Below are 15,801 nucleotides of genomic sequence, written 5' to 3'. Positions count from 1 at the left end.
CTGTGCCTTTTTCAAACATAGAATTTGAAGTCAAGGTGCGCCTCCTAATTGACTATTGTTGAGGAACTGAGTGCATTAGAATTATTGTATGAACCATAAAGTGAGCAGTGGAGGTAGCAGAGTGCACGCAAGTATTCGGGATAGGTGGGAAAACTTTGGCTTTTGACAATGATTGGTTCTTGGAATAAGGTGCTCTCCAGTGTGTTGCTGCCATTTGCACAGATCCATTCTTCTTCTCCATGCCACCTATGCACAAATTGACTGAGGAGAGGGATATACTGTTTTTTTTGTATACTTAATACCAGTCTTCTACTGCCTTTCAATAATTCCTTATCTTTTACGCTTAATGGAGGCAATGTTTTAAAAAATATAGCTCGTTTTCGTTTCTAATTAGAACTGAGTTGGTTAATTTTGTTTTTTAGAATCCCTATTTTCAGCAACAATTTACCCACCCATCCCGTATCATTATACATGTAGTCCTAACACTATAGATAGATAGATATATAAATAGTTCTGGCGCTCTGGAGCCTTTCTAAGCATAAAGCCACCTCCAAGCTAGAACGTTTGTCACACTGCAACACCACTTTGAAAGATGGTGCTAATGGGGCGCAATGATTTTAGTAGCTGACAAGTGCACATCCTTGAAGTGCTGAATGGAGACCATACTTGGAATAAAAAGGGCACGTTGCCTTAACGTGGTGCTGATTGCGTTTAGTGTGCCGGGGACGGGAGTGTTCCCAAGAAAGCTTTAACATAAATCAATGGCTGTTGTCAATCAGATACTAATAGAAGGTGACATTTTTTTTGTAGAAGGGATCGTTTCTTCAAACTGCATCTTGGAATTGGCAAGACTCTCGTAGGTTATCATTAGCTGCCTTAATACTTGTAGTTCCTGAGTGGGTGATCCTTTTCTATGACGAAGGGACCCTCACGCCAAGCATCCGATCCCAGTGGATTAAAGGCTGTTATTTTGAGAGGTTAGGTTAGAATAGAGAAGGATGGATAGGCGTGGACACAGAAGAGCCCTGCGACAGGAACTCTGTAGCCACTTGTTCTGAATGCGATCTTAAGCGTTTCTTCCGCTAATTGCTAAGTATCTGCTGGTTTCTATTTTAAACTGCAGTTTAAAACTGAGAGTGGTAATGTGACTGGTATCGGAATAGGTGTTAAATTGATTTTCCTTTAGCCCCAATAGTTCCTGATACACCTAGTACCTCTTCGTCCCTTCATAAGTTACAACTTCTGGGCATCAGAAATGTAATTAAGATCTTTCTTGTAGTGTCCAGAGTACCCTAGCTGAGTCTGTTCTCCACATTCACTCGCTGGATAGAAATAACGTATACCACGTATAAGAAAGCTGTGAGTAGAACAGGGTTAAAGCTGTTCATAATGCAGTCATCCCACTGCTACAGCTTAGAGCTTGAGATTTGTTACAAGGTGCAGAATAGCTACTTTTGACAGAGTATTTGCTCACTTGATGTCTAGCCTTCGCATTTATATGAAAAGAAGCAGAAATCAATTTAGTTAATTTCAATGAATGTCCACTATCCCACGGTACAGATTCAGAACAAGCAAGGGATTAAGATAGATTAACACTCCATTTTTTTCAGTAATTATTTGTTAGATTTAACATTGCTGTTAAGATTCTCTTCTAATTTAAGTGTCTGTTTTGGCGAGAGCCTCGTGGCAGAAATGTTTATAAGAAGACTTGGGAGGATCCCGTTGAAAATTGTCTTTTTCCACAAGCGGCAGCAGTGAGATCACAAACTATGTCTTGAAAGTTTAGCTTGCTTTTACGTGCATTTAGTTCCTATTTTGGAGGGGGAGGAATGAACACAGAACAAACGATGGGCTTTGATCCAATTGAGTAATCATAATATTGTCATATATCGCACTTATATTGCTTAATCCAACTGTTTTGGTCATTTATAAGTGTTTTAAATAACAGTCATTGTTATTATTCAATCTATCAATACTCAATTTATTGATCACTTAAGAATGAAATGCAAAGTTGGCCCTGCTCGGATTCAGACTCATAACCTGGAAAGCACATACTGAGATGTGCAGCTAGTGCTTAACTCACTGATCCGTCTGGCTGGCTACAAAAAGTTAGCCTGTAGTAAAGATGCTCTGTATAATGAAGAATTGAGTATAAAGACTTCAAAAATGGAAAAGGAGAGATTGGTTAGGAGAAAGAGTTGTAAATGTTTTCACTACTTTACAACTTCAGTGACCTAGTTTGATGCAGACCATAGAAAAGGAATAGACAGAAAAAGTGCAAAATTACGAAGATGTCTCACTGTTTTTTGAGAAAGCATGAGAACGGGAAGACTTGATACACCTTGTGATGTTTATTTCCGATTTATTTGTATTTTTTTAAAACAATATTTGCATATGAATAAACCAAAGAAGAGAACTGCCCTGAATATTTAGTATGTTGACTTACGGGTGCACATGTTTCTTTTAAGAATGTTCTTGAAGAAGAATCTGGGCGGTCATGTGTTTGACTTTTTCATGGTAATCACACCTACAGACAGCATTTCTGAAGAGAAATAAAATGTGCTTTCACATACCGCTGGGCTGTGTCATAAAGCCTCAAATGTTGTGCACCTGTAGTTCTTGAAGAAGCATAGTAACAGTGAATTGTAACTTGAAAGCATAGGACGTAATACAATTTTAACAGATCTCACACAAGGTATTGTGCACATCAGATGAATTAATCTGTGTCGGACTGCATAATTAAGTTATTTTATGAAATCCAGACTCGACAGTTGGACAAACCGCCTCTTACTAACTTTTCTCCATTACCCACCCTTGTAAGAGTTAACTGAATAATTAGAGTAGCATGTGATAATCCACACCTGTATAACAGTTTTCATGTGTATGAAAACAAAATGTATTGGACATCTAGAACTCTACAGTGTCTCATGACATTATATAAAGATGGTAATAAGAATCTAATTTATTCTTATTCCTGTGATGCCCCAGATTAAAATCTGTTCTACAAGTTCATTATCCAATATGAAAAAGTATCATGAAGTTTGTCCAAAGGTAGGAAACAAGACGTGTGTTTTAAAATCCAGATTTCTAAAATGAAATTAATAAATCTTCAATTCTGACAGCATACGAAGTCTTGCTTTTTCAAGAATAATCTATAATTCATTTTGCTTGTTTGTTTCTCAGATGCAATAGAAGTTATGGCATGCAGAAAGAGATCTCTTGGTATGTCTCAGATTTATAGTGAGCTATTGTGACCGGCCTAGCCTGTAAGAACAACTTTGTACACAGCAACATTCCCTCAGTGGTAAAATCTCGACATACTCTCACATTTTTATTTGCTTCCTGATGTTGTATACTGTATATATGTTTCCACTAGCACATGTTGGTTGTGTCATGGCAGTTTGAAAAAACGTATACATCATAAAATTGGTCAGAAAATATAATTGCATTCCAAAAACAGTCAAGATACTCTCCAGCCTAAGATGAGTTAAATGAAATGTATAGGGTGAGCATCTCATTATAAATTGTGATGACTGACAAACTCTCAGACTCATACTTTTATATATCCTGTCACTGACTGGAGTCGTTCTCACCTTATTAGAATCCTGCAAATCTGCCCACTTGTTTCTTTGTTTACAGACCCCAGGTGGTTCCAGCAGAACATATTATGCCTTTTCCAGATGTTTATCACATTTCAGAATTGATATGGCTTACATCTTACTTGGATTTGGTGTCTGGAATTTGAATTTGGATATATGTTTAAATGAATAGTTGCTTCTGCTGATGCCTGTTAGTGGCACACAAGATTCCATCTTTTTGCCCAAGATACCACTGAGCAGCAGTAGTCTATAAATACGTTAAAGGGGCCTCTGGTGAATAATATCACAATTGTTCTCAAAACCCAAGTAGACTTCATCAAACAAAGGCACAGTCTAGAATTTCTGTTTTAGGTAATTGGTTTTGTTGCAACAGTGGCTCAATGCAGCATGTATTGCTTCTTCTCTTTGGAAGTCCACTTCAACCTCCTTGTAGCAAATGACAAGACAGTGTGGTCCATCTATATAATTCCTGTCGGTGCATTTCACATTTTTTTCCTACGGTAGGGCTCATGGGTGGTGAAGAAAAACATCTTTGTATTGTGTCAGGAATTTTCAAGTGATATATAAATCCCACTTCAGAAGTCTCTGGTAGGCTCTACAAACAGTTTAGGTGGTAGAAACCAGAGCACTTTGAGGTGATTTATGAAGACCTGCAGCAGCGTAAAAACCTTCAAAACAGTGTATTCCCAAGTCTCTTGTATAGAAACGCTTGGCTAAAGATCTGACCAACCTTTTAGATGAGTAGCAACAGGGATCGGTAAAGGAAAGAACTTGCATGCACCCTTCAGGCACTTAGTAGCGCAAAATCTTGTTGAATTAATGGAGAGCTTTCCACGCAGTTACTTGCTGCTGCTTTTAATAGGAGCATTTTTTACCATAAAGTTTGCGTGGCTCAAAACAGAAGTCATCTGGGCAGTTCCCATGTAGTGTTTGAATTGGTATAACCCAGATTGTACCAAGTGTGACTTAGTGCATACATGCAGACTGTGGAAGGCTCTGTGTTTTTGTTTCTTTCTCATTTGTCCTCTGAGAACAAATGTGTCAAAATAGACACTACACATTTACATAGGTGTCGGTTAGTAATAGCCAAGGACCCAACTACCATGGGACCTCTTTTGGCCACATATGGTACTGCACCCTGCAACATGGTTAGGTAAAAAACGTTGGCATTTACAATGCCAAGATCTCCAACAAATACGAGACCTGTTGCATTTGCAATGCTTGTTTTTTAAGTGCGTAGGACATTTCTGCTGTCTTATACCGTACTGCTTTTGTCAAAGAGTACACCAAATTCTTTGTTCCCTTCACTTGGTTGCTTTTCTTCATTATTTCTTAATGTTGTTTAACAATATGTTTGAAATATGTACCCACTCAACGACATGTGTTACATAAGAGACTGCAGTGGAGTACATTGGATGGTGTGGCACCAGTGGTGGCTGGTGACATCTGAAAGTGGTGCAGCGTAAAAGGTGGGGTTTAATGTAAAGAGTGTTCAACGGGGTTCTCTCCTGGGAATGTTTTTTTAAAAAGAGGGTGCAAAAGCACATTTGAGCAAGCACCAGGGTTTATAAAGCGCAGACATTACCCAAAGGGATTAGAGTGCTTTACAATAAAACACGTTTCATTACAAGTGATACCATTTTTTACAAACAGTTGGTAGTAGGTGTGATCATAACAAAAGGCACAAAGAGGTGGGAAGATGTTTTATAATTGCTTGCAGGTAAGATACTACTTCTGCATTCTTTTCAATTATAAGACTATGATTTATAATTAAAAAGATATATGTATTCTTTCACTGTGTGCTGCAGATCAAGCTAGCTGCAATGCAAAGCACATTTGCTAACTCCCTGGACTGGTCACAAAGGGAACTTTTCCTTTCCAAAAGAGAATTCTACAGCAGTGCAAACCACAGACCAACGCCTCTGATCTGTTACCAGGCAGCCTGTGTTTTTGATTATGTTCCGAAAAATGACTAATTGATTACTTGCATTTGTAAGAGGCGAAAGAGCTTGCTTTTGGCAAATCAGTTTTATTATTCAAGCTACAAGCCATTTATCAGGCCATAACTACAGGGCTCGCAGGACCTGCTGTAAAACTATGTTGGTGAAGGAAATACCAGGTTCTTGCCTTTAATGTGCAAGCACGACGACAGTCCATTGTAAATTTTACTGGTTTTATTTCTGCATATGTGTAAGAAACAATCGCGGTATACTACCAATACGTAGGAGGCTGGGGGAAATTGGGGTACGGGGCTGTGGAGTAAGAGTACAGGTGCTGGAGCACTGATACAGTAGCTTCAGACGGAGCAAGGAAGAAACATAGAAGAAGCTTCCCACAGGAGGGTATGTGCTAAGAGCTGGTTTGACTGGCTACGGTTAACACAGGACGAGGACTGCCAGGCAAGGAGGGAGGAAAGAGGCGGCCTGGAATTGTCTAGCATAGCTGGGCCTCAGGCAGCGCAAGCTCCAGGGTACCTGCCCAGGAGGCACCGCCTCTCAGGAGCTCTATCCGGTATGAGGCCGAGGGTTAGTCACATATGTTGTTTACATTTCAATATCGTTGCTGTGAAGCATCACATTATAGATGAGTTGTGCATCAGTCTGAGTTCGTCCCGCCTCTTCTCTTTCCCTCTTTGGTGCTGAACAGAGGCCATATTACAGAGAGCGCCCTAGGGGTGCAACTGGCGTTTGCGCCTGTTTTGCGCGCTCCGGGGCACTTTGGTCTTACAGTAGGGGACGCAGATGCTTGAGCGGCTCCTTCTGTAATACCGATAGCACTGGCGCACATAAAGTGCCAGCGCTATCTGAAGGGGGCGTTCCCTCATTTGCAAGGGGGAGTGCCCCATGCAAATGCAGAAATCCCTTTGCCTCTGCACTCGCGCCATATAACAGAAGCAGGCGCAAAGGTAAAGAAGCTGTCAGTGCGCCGCCTGATGGCAGCCCTCGGGTGAGGCGAAAGTGGGTACCATGGACCTCCCCAGACATCCCCTTGCAGGCAGGTGCAGTCACTGACTGAGGGTTATTCACTGCTGTTTAGCCAACAACCCGAAGGCAGGCAGCTTGTATTCGCGGCATCGCGCCGCAAGCTCGGATCAAAGTCATACACTTGAGCAAAATCTCGACAGCAGCGGTGTCTCGGCTTTCCACATTTTACCATACAAAAATAGAAACTGTATAAACTACAACAGCGGCTGCAATCTGAAAACGGAGGAGAGCCCCCTAGCACCTGCACAAAATTTCCTTGCAGTGAACACCCAGCGATAAAGATTGTCATTCACTGTGCTATGTAAAGCACACATTCATCTTCCTCTGTGTTTTCTAGGGAGTAACAGGTGTTCAGGGTTAACTTACCAAACATGAATTTAGTAATTTTATCAAAGATAAAAGGCTGAGCGAAACGCTAAGGGTTTATCCTACTGACCATGGGGATCTAACTTCGATCTCTACAGTGTATGTTGAAACCCAGAGAACTACCAAACTGGGAAGTCCATCTGTGCCAGTGGACGCATGTTGCAGCTGCAGCAGTTGAAGTGTTACAGCTTTTATAAAGGTTTTCCATAGGAATAGACGTTTGGAAAAAGTTCCAAGGTGTTACTGTTTTTTAGCTTTCCCTTTTCTTGTGAGTGGCTACTGTAAAGTTATTAGGTCTCGCCTGGCTATCGCGTAAGAGATCGCTCAGCGATACTTATGTAGGGGCTTCAGAAAATGCTCCCAAAGGCTTCCCAGGCGGATCGGGTGGCGGTTACGCGCACAACCACGCGCATTCCATTTGCCACCAGCTTCTTCCTGCGCGTGTGCCGCCTCACGCATTCAGAGAGATTTAGTAAGGGGCACAAGACCTTAGGAATGCGGTTTATGGCCAGTGCATGTGAGGCATTCAAGCGCGAAGCTGGCATCTGGCATCGGACTTGAAAGCAGCAGACTGCTTTCGCCAGCGCGCGCTCGCCCTTACTTCCTGAATCCCCTCTTACAACAATTAACTTTCGTTATAACTCACCCCCATATGCTCGTTCCCTCCCACCCTTCCTTTGATGTCCGCTTTTCTTGTTGTTTACAAACCACGCCACACACTGCTGCACGCCACACACTGCTGCACGCCACACACTGCTGCACGCCACACACTGCTGCACGCCACACACTGCTGCACGCCACACACTGCTGCACGCCACACACTGCTGCACGCCGCACACAACTGCACGCCGCACACAACCGCACGCCACACACTGCTGCGCACACTGCTGCATTACACACTGCTGCACGCCGCACACTGCTGCATGCTGCACACTGCTACACGAAACACTGCTGCACGCCACACACTGCTGCACGCCACACACTGCTGCACGCCACACACTGCTGCACGCCACACACTGCTGCACGCCGCTGCACGCCGCACACTGCTGCACGCCGCACACTGCTGCACGCCGCACACTGCTACACGAAACACTGCTGCACGCCACACACTGCTGCACGCCACACACTGCTGCACGCCGCACGCTGCTGCACGCCGCACGCTGCTGCACGCCGCACACTGCTGCACGCCGCACACTGCTGCACGCCACACACTGCTGCACACTGCTGCATTACTCACTGCTGCATGTTGCACAACACTACTGCAGGCCGCACACTGCTGCACGCCGCACACTGCTGCACGCCGCTGCACGCCACACACTGCTGCATGCCTCACACTGTTACACGAAACACTGCTGCACGCCGCACACTGCTGCACGCCGCACACTGCTGCACGCCGCACACTGCTGCACGCCGCACACTGCTGCACGCCGCACACTGCTGCACTCCACACACTGCTTTTATGCGAGTTTATGCTACTGAAATTGTAAATGACAATGCCTTTTATTTGTTTTAAAACCAAAACATAAATAAAAGGCATTATAATTTTACAATGCCAATAGCTCAAACTCTTATAAATGCGAGACCTATTGCATTGCAAATGCTTGTTTAAGTATCTCCCTTTGGGCTCAATTTGCTTCCGCTATCACCTTGTCAGTCGACTTCGTCACCAAGGTTGTCAGAGGACAACTAAGGAATGTGCCTTTGTCTGGTACAGGTGGTTGCACCCATACGTCTTCCCTTGTTCATGCTTTACAGTTAAGATTGCAACTTTCTGTGCTGTGAGTCCTGCTCTTTCTTTTTACAGAAAAAACACAAGTTTTCATCGTCTTTTTCTGTTTTCATGCTGTGCTACTAGCCTTCAGATCACATCGAAGGTGTCAATTTTGCAAAATATCAGTACATTTGTGTTATTGTGTAACCGTGAAGTTATGAACAGTAAATCATAAAAGTTACTTAATGGTAGAAAGGTGCAACCATGATATCTCTTTGCCGAGGCACTTTGCAACATACAGTTTGTTTTTCATTAAATTACGTTCCTTTTTTTTGTCTTTCTTTAGTGCTTTTCTTCGTTACAACATTTCCACTTTTCCATTTGCTTATTTATTGCATTCGGTTTTAGAGATCGGTTTATGCACCTCATCACTTTTTGCTCAACTCCCACCACATCAGATGGGCAAACTCTAATTTAACTGCAGCGAGTTCAGAATGTAGCTAGGTAAATGTTTTTGCATTTGGACTGGCACAATAACATTAATAGCCCTGGGGCTACTACGATACTTCCTGGGGGTGTAAAAAGCATGCAAATGTTTTTTATGGGTTAGAAGATTGTTTTTTGCATTTTCACTTTAGCACACCAAGAGCTACTTTAGAATGTTTTCTTTCTCTATGCCTTTTACACAATGAAACCACTGTTGCATCATCTCGTACCTTGTACACCTGCATAAACTGTATATCATCCTCAGACTCTTAATCTCCAAGCTTGACTATGCCAATAGCCTCTACCTTGGTGCACCCACATACATTATATACAAAATATAACTCCTCCAAAATGCTGCCGCAAGGCTTCCTCTCAGCCTTCACCTAAGAGAATGCATGACTCAAGTCCTGCAATCACTCCACTGGCTACCCATTGATAAGAAGGGCAGTATTCAAGGCACTCTGCATTGTCCACACAGCCTCCCAAGGAAAAGGACCTCTATACATACAAGTTAAATTCAAGCAAAACAAACCAAACCGAACACTGCGCTCCAGGTTTGTACCACTTATAATCCTACAACCTTACCATAAGGAATCCGTAAGAGCCTTTGCTTTCGCAGTACAGGCCGCCATGCTCAGGAATTCACTACCAGCCAGCATCAGAAGCCCTATGGGCATATACACTTCCGAAGACAGTTGAAAACATGACTATTTCCTAGATGACTCCACCCCCACAGCCTGGCAACAGAGCTCAGAAAACAGTCCCACCCTAAAGCGCAATCGTCAGCTTACAACCCACAAAATGCAAACAACTCAACCACCAGCAAACAGCAGGTAAGCTAGGTAGGGCTGACCTATAGTTCGGCATTGGCAATATATACGGCATTGGCAATATATACTTATGTACTTCCATATATAACAGTTATGGCCCACTATAAAACTAACACCATAATACGCAGTGGTAACCAACAAATTGTAACTTGTACTTCTTAAATTCACATAAGACAATCTGCTATGAGGGTTGTCCATCACCAGCACTGGTATAGCCCAAAAAACTGGCATCACTAAATGAACAAGCAAAATAACTGAAGAGATCTGCCACACTGCTAGACAATTTGGAGGACTTAACTATAGTCCACCTCTGCATGTCACAAATGTCTATACAATCTAACTGCATCTTTAAACCTCATATAGACACTCAGATATGCGATGATAATAAAAATGCCCAACAGAGTTTTCCTGTTCTCTTCCCCCCTGTACACCATGCCAGCTCAGAACCACAACTGTGAACAAAATCTCATAAAATACCGAAAGGGACCTGCAGACCTGTTCAAAGCTAACGGCATACTGTAAACCATAAAACTGCTCGTCTGTCTCTCTTGCCTCATTATCCAACACACGGCTAAGCGCTGCATCTCATAATATGATAACCGCACTTCGGTAGTCATCACGCACTACATGGAAACACTTTCCACAGAGGATCAAAACAAAGACAATATACTTCCAACCAAAGACCCTACCTGGTGTAATGTGCAAATCATGTGGGCAAGCGCTTCAGCGCCCAGCACAGGACTAGTACACGCTGTATAAATGTTGCAGCGCAATACAGTACCAGTTCTAACTGGCAGACCATGAGTTTGGCTCAACTTGTCTTTGCAAAGAATCTCCTTTCTAGCATTTGAAGGTTTTCTGAAAATAATAAGTAAACTTTTGCCAAAGTTAAAATGGCTCTCCATGCACTGTATCTTAGCAGGAAGGCCATTTCCACTCCATAGAAGAGCTGTTCTCACTCGGTCTGGTTCTTTTCCCACATTGCTTTGCCAATTGAAGTTGGAGAGAGAGAGTGCCAGAACTGGCCCAGGGTCTTGCTTTAGAGCATGTTTGTGTAGTTTGATTAATAGATACTATGGGTACTCGTTGTGCAGGGCATGGCATCTGAGGCTTAGCATTTCAGATGTTCTGCAGATGTAGCCAGCAACTTCGCCTCAAATGTGCTGATATAGTCCTCGATTTGAGTTGTGGTTAACTATTTTTCCCCTGTTTCATTTTTTTTTGGGGTTTAGATTTGGTAAGTTGTCCCACATATGCTTTGTTGTAGAACGTGTGCAAATAAATCACTCTCCTGACGACCAAGATTGTGCTCTAAAGTCAGTGTCTACTAATTGTATTTATTTTTTAATTCTTTATTATTGAAATCAAGGTAAGACATATGATAAAGAAAATTTACACATACATTGGCAATAGAGTAATGATACGGGGGATGTTCAGAGCAATATAATTACAACACAACAGTTGCAGTTACATTTCTAACATGTTCAGCCCTCATTTGCAGTATCTTCCCTCGTCCTCGGAGGTTCACATATCCCTCCCCTATGGGCGTTCCATTTTTCCCAAATCTGCGTCCATTTGTTGGGGCACCCCCTGGATTCGTATATGGTCTTTTCCGTGACCATACTCCAGTCCATATCTTTACCCCAATCCACTATACACGGCAAGATCGGAGCCTACCACAATCTCGCGATATTTCGCTTTGCCACAATCGACCCCAAAGGTACCCATATTCGCTCCTTGAAACCAAGGTTGGTGCTGCCCCAGGCATTCTTGATGGCCAGCTTTATGTTGCAATCTATCTTTTGCCCCAACACCCCTTCCATAAGTCTCACTACCGCCTCCCAATACCCCTGGATAACCGTGCATGCCCAATTTGTGTGAATAAAGGTTCCCTCCTGCCCACATTGCCTTGCACAGCCACCATCTGAACTATATACCATGCGAACCAGCAATGGGCCAGACAGGTAGGACCTGTGGAGGAGCTTCAGCTGCAGTAAACGAAGCCTGAAGGAGATGGCCACCTCTCGGGGGGAGGCCACTGCTGCCAGCCACTCGTCGTCATCCAATCCTGCTAGATCGTTGTCCCATTTAGCCTTCAGCTGGACCAGGGGATCCACCATGTTGTTAATCAGTTTTTTTATACATGAGTGATATGGCCCTCTCAGGCAGGTCGCCTTCTAAAACTCTATCCTCGAGTGGGTAGACTCAGGGAGTGTGCTTTCCCGAGGGAGAACAGCCAACAAAGCATGTCTAATTTGCAGGTACCTAAAGTACTCAGATCGCGCCAGTTCATATTCCTGCTGCAACTGGGTAAAAGGGATTATATCCCCTGATTTCCACAGATCTCCCACCCTGGATATGCCGGTGAGATCCCAGCGATCGAATCCTTTCAAGCGGATCAGTCTACCCAGTTGTTCACTATGCCAGAGTGGTGTGGCTTGTGTGATCTTACCCTCCCAACCTAAGCTTTTGGTAGCAGCCTTCCACACCTGCACCGCATGTCCAGTGGGGCTGGTCAAAGCTGGTTTCAACGAACGCACATAGAGAGCCCCTTCAATACCTCCCCCTGACAGGAGCCATCTATCAATCTGGAAGGCAGAGTCGCCCTGTGGTCTGTACGTGCATTGGTTGATTGCTGCGAGGTGAGACGCCCTATAATATTTCCTGATATCTGGTAGCCCAATTCCCCCATCAAACCACCCTAATGTGAGCTTGTGTGTTGCAATTCAGGGGGGCTTTCCCTCCCACAACAAGTCTTGTAGAAGACAGTCGATTTCTTTGAAGTATGAGGATACAACATGGTGTGTGGTGTTATGCAAAATGTATAGGAATCTGGGAAGAGAAATGATCTTGAATAGGGCTGCACGCCCCAAAAGGGACTGGAGGAGCGATTTCCAATGCAGGACATCAGACTTAAGACGCGCCAGGGGCAGCAGGAGGTTGCGCTCGTAGAACTTGGATGGGTCCTTAGAGACCCAGATCCCAAGGTATCTAAAGCCATCAGCCGCTTCCACTAGCTGAAATCCCAGAGGGAGCGGAGGCCTCTCTCCACAGAGGACATAGAGCACTGATTTGGTCCAGTTTATTGTATAGCCAGCGTATCTGCCGAACACTCGAAAAATGTTCAGGACTCTGTTTAGGGATGCGGCTGTGGATGCCAGATAGAGCAAGATATCATCCGCATATAACGATATACGGTCTTCCCATCCGGTGGTCCATTTCAGGCCCCTGACAATGGGATCTTTACGGACCCACATTGCCAGTGGCTCGAGGGTCAGGGCAAAGAAGCGGGGACAAGGGGCATCCCTGCCTGCGGAGGGTCTACTAATTTAAGCAAGAAGAGATTAATATTGTTAGTTTTAACCTCATGACCACCTTCACATGAAAGGTTTGGTTTTTGATTAGTCCGTCTAAAGTTTTCAATTTGTTCATCCCAAAAATATTGTACAATCCTTGGTCTGCCCTTTGTGATGGGGAGGTTGATGGTGCCAAACAGATTTGGCAGTCTTAATCATCACCTTAAGTTTTCATGTGTTTTGGCAGAGTGACTTACTTTCACCCATTGTATTCCTGCAATTGCATTTTTCTAGTAGATGATCACACAAAAAGAGACAAAAAAATGCACGCGGAAATGGTATTCTGTTTCGTTCCACACCTTTAACCATCATTACATTATATACTTAAACTTTAGACATTTGCAACATGTACTGTAAATGGGTTGTTCTTGATAATGCAATATTAATACTAACTCCCAGCAGTCTGGCCTCTTCTCAGTATACATACTAGATGGCAATCTCTGTTGACTGCTATTGTTAAACTCTACATGTGAGTTTTTTATTTTGGTGTTGTAAGCCTAAAAACCTTAAGTTCAAAAATCAAAGTTTAAAAATGTATTTAATTTTTGATGTTGAATTGGCGGGGCAAGTCCAAATAGCCACCTAAATGAGACACTTGATGCAATTTTGTTAGGCCCTGTTGTCACTTATCATTTACTGCGTAGATTTTGTGTACTCTCCTACAGACGAAATCTTAATCCAGTTAAAAGCAGTAGAGCTGCCCATTACAAGTAAACACACCTTCACCCCTTTAGTGCCACTGTAGTCAAATATTAGCTTCTGTAGTCCTCTGTGCTTGTTTATATAATATCAGACCCCTCGAAAAATCTTGTAGCTATTTTATACTCATAGTAACAATTTTAGAAGAAACTAAAAACATGTATCTGTATGAAATGTTTATCCTAAAGCCCATAAACTGCATTTTTTCCTCCTGGGATCACTGTTGTCACGTACAATCCAGGAGAATGTTATAATTTTTGCAAAGTTTTTAGTAGGAAGGACTTGCTATTCTTGCTGTCCTGGCGATCTTCCTACTTTACTTACTTGCTTCCTTTTTCAGCAGTCGATTATTCTTAAATTCCCTATTCTTTTGTGTGTTTTCTGCCTCCTTCTGAATATAAAAATATATGAATATTATTCTTTCTGAACTCCCTGGTGCCATTTCAGATATAATACCCTGAATGTGACAAACATGGTGCCTTCGGCCAATTATTATTGAAACAAACTCACATTTGTTCAATATATTCTGTGTCTCTTATACTTTATAAATTTGTCTAAAACAACAGTACTGGATAGCATTTCCAACTCATTACTAAGGTCTAACCCTTCCTGGTGGGCTGAAATTATGAAAAGAATCTCCTTAATAGATGATAGCTAAAATAGTTCCTATACATATCAGAGGACACAGAGTGGCCCTTGATTTTACTGAGTTATAGGCTTTTTGGATACCTTTTCAAAGAGTCCCGCACCAATATTTTCATGTCTCTTGGAAGAATTGTCAACTTCTTTGACTAAAAAGTGAACAATTCATAAATGTCCCAATACCCATCACATTTTTAATTGAGACTTCCCTTTTCTGTACCTGGATCAATGTATGATTGACAGGCTGCTTTGTATTACTTCGTTTTTTAAGGGACAAGGGAACCCAAAAAGGTAGTTGAGGACCTTGGGTAATCGTTCAATACAAACAACAGTGATCCTCAAATGGATAGAGTAATGTATGGATAAATATAGTTCAGAATCGATACTATATTCTGGAAGTCCAGCCGGACAACCGATTTAATTATTCAAATAGAAATTGCATACATATAATACAATACACGTGGGACACAGTTCTGTGCCCAGAGTGAACATTGACATTAACAAAACAACTAAGGCATTTCAGGCAAGACAAAAGTTGGAGCTTTTTAGGTTATCCAGTGTAAAAAGCTTTTTCAAAACAGCTAGTGCACTTTTTTAACACAAGGGAATAACGTGCATGCTATTTTAAAGGGGTCGACGACGTTTCGATCCTTTTTAGAAGAGTACCAGGATCATCATCTGGACTTTGATGTGTACATGCCTGATTGTGAACGAAATTGCCTGTGGGGAAACAAAAAAGGGGGTAGATGTAGAGAAGGAAAATAGAGAAAGAAATATATACGAGAGAAGATTTCAGGCTGTCCGCTAGTGGCATGTGGAACAAGGTGAATTCACACAAACGATGCGAGTGCAGTTCTACGAGTGCATGCGGATGTGTGGGCATGCGTGGGGTAAAGGAATCAATATGGAACGCGGGTAGATCGTACATGTGGTGAGATGAATGGAAGGGTGGTCTATCGCGAAGGTGAATAAGACTAATAAGAGGTTAAAATGAGGTTAAAGCGGAAAGGAGCAGCTAAATGTGAGGACATGCGTCAAGAATGTATGCGAAGGAGTAGGCATACATCGGGTACAGGAGTGGAGAATTCGCTGATTAACGGGCGTGAATAAGCCATGTATGCGCTCGTT

At 42.8% G+C, this 15,801-nt stretch overlaps 1 protein-coding gene across 17 annotated transcripts in view; it reads left to right on the top strand.

Annotated features, from left to right (window-relative positions):
- Positions 1 to 15,801, top strand: part of ADARB1 (adenosine deaminase RNA specific B1) — a 1,000,448-nt gene that overhangs the window by 572,495 nt on the left and 412,152 nt on the right. For 6 of the 17 annotated variants that reach the window (XM_085648621.1, XM_085648618.1, XM_085648619.1 and 3 more), the window contains one exon: positions 3,184 to 3,222. The exons of 9 other annotated variants lie outside the window; for them this stretch is intronic. In XM_085648621.1, the coding sequence (XP_085504747.1) occupies positions 3,198 to 3,222 (25 nt within the window). In that variant the 5' untranslated portion in view covers positions 3,184 to 3,197. Of the gene's footprint in view, positions 1 to 3,183; positions 3,305 to 15,801 lie in introns of those variants that run through there. 2 more of the 17 variants (XM_085648630.1, XM_085648631.1) reach the window with 2 other exon arrangements.

The sequence above is a fragment of the Triturus cristatus genome, chromosome 3_2, assembly GCF_964204655.1.
Source record: "Triturus cristatus chromosome 3_2, aTriCri1.1, whole genome shotgun sequence".
Lineage (NCBI taxonomy): Eukaryota > Metazoa > Chordata > Amphibia > Caudata > Salamandridae > Triturus > Triturus cristatus.
This window is presented reverse-complemented; position numbering and strand designations above follow the sequence as displayed.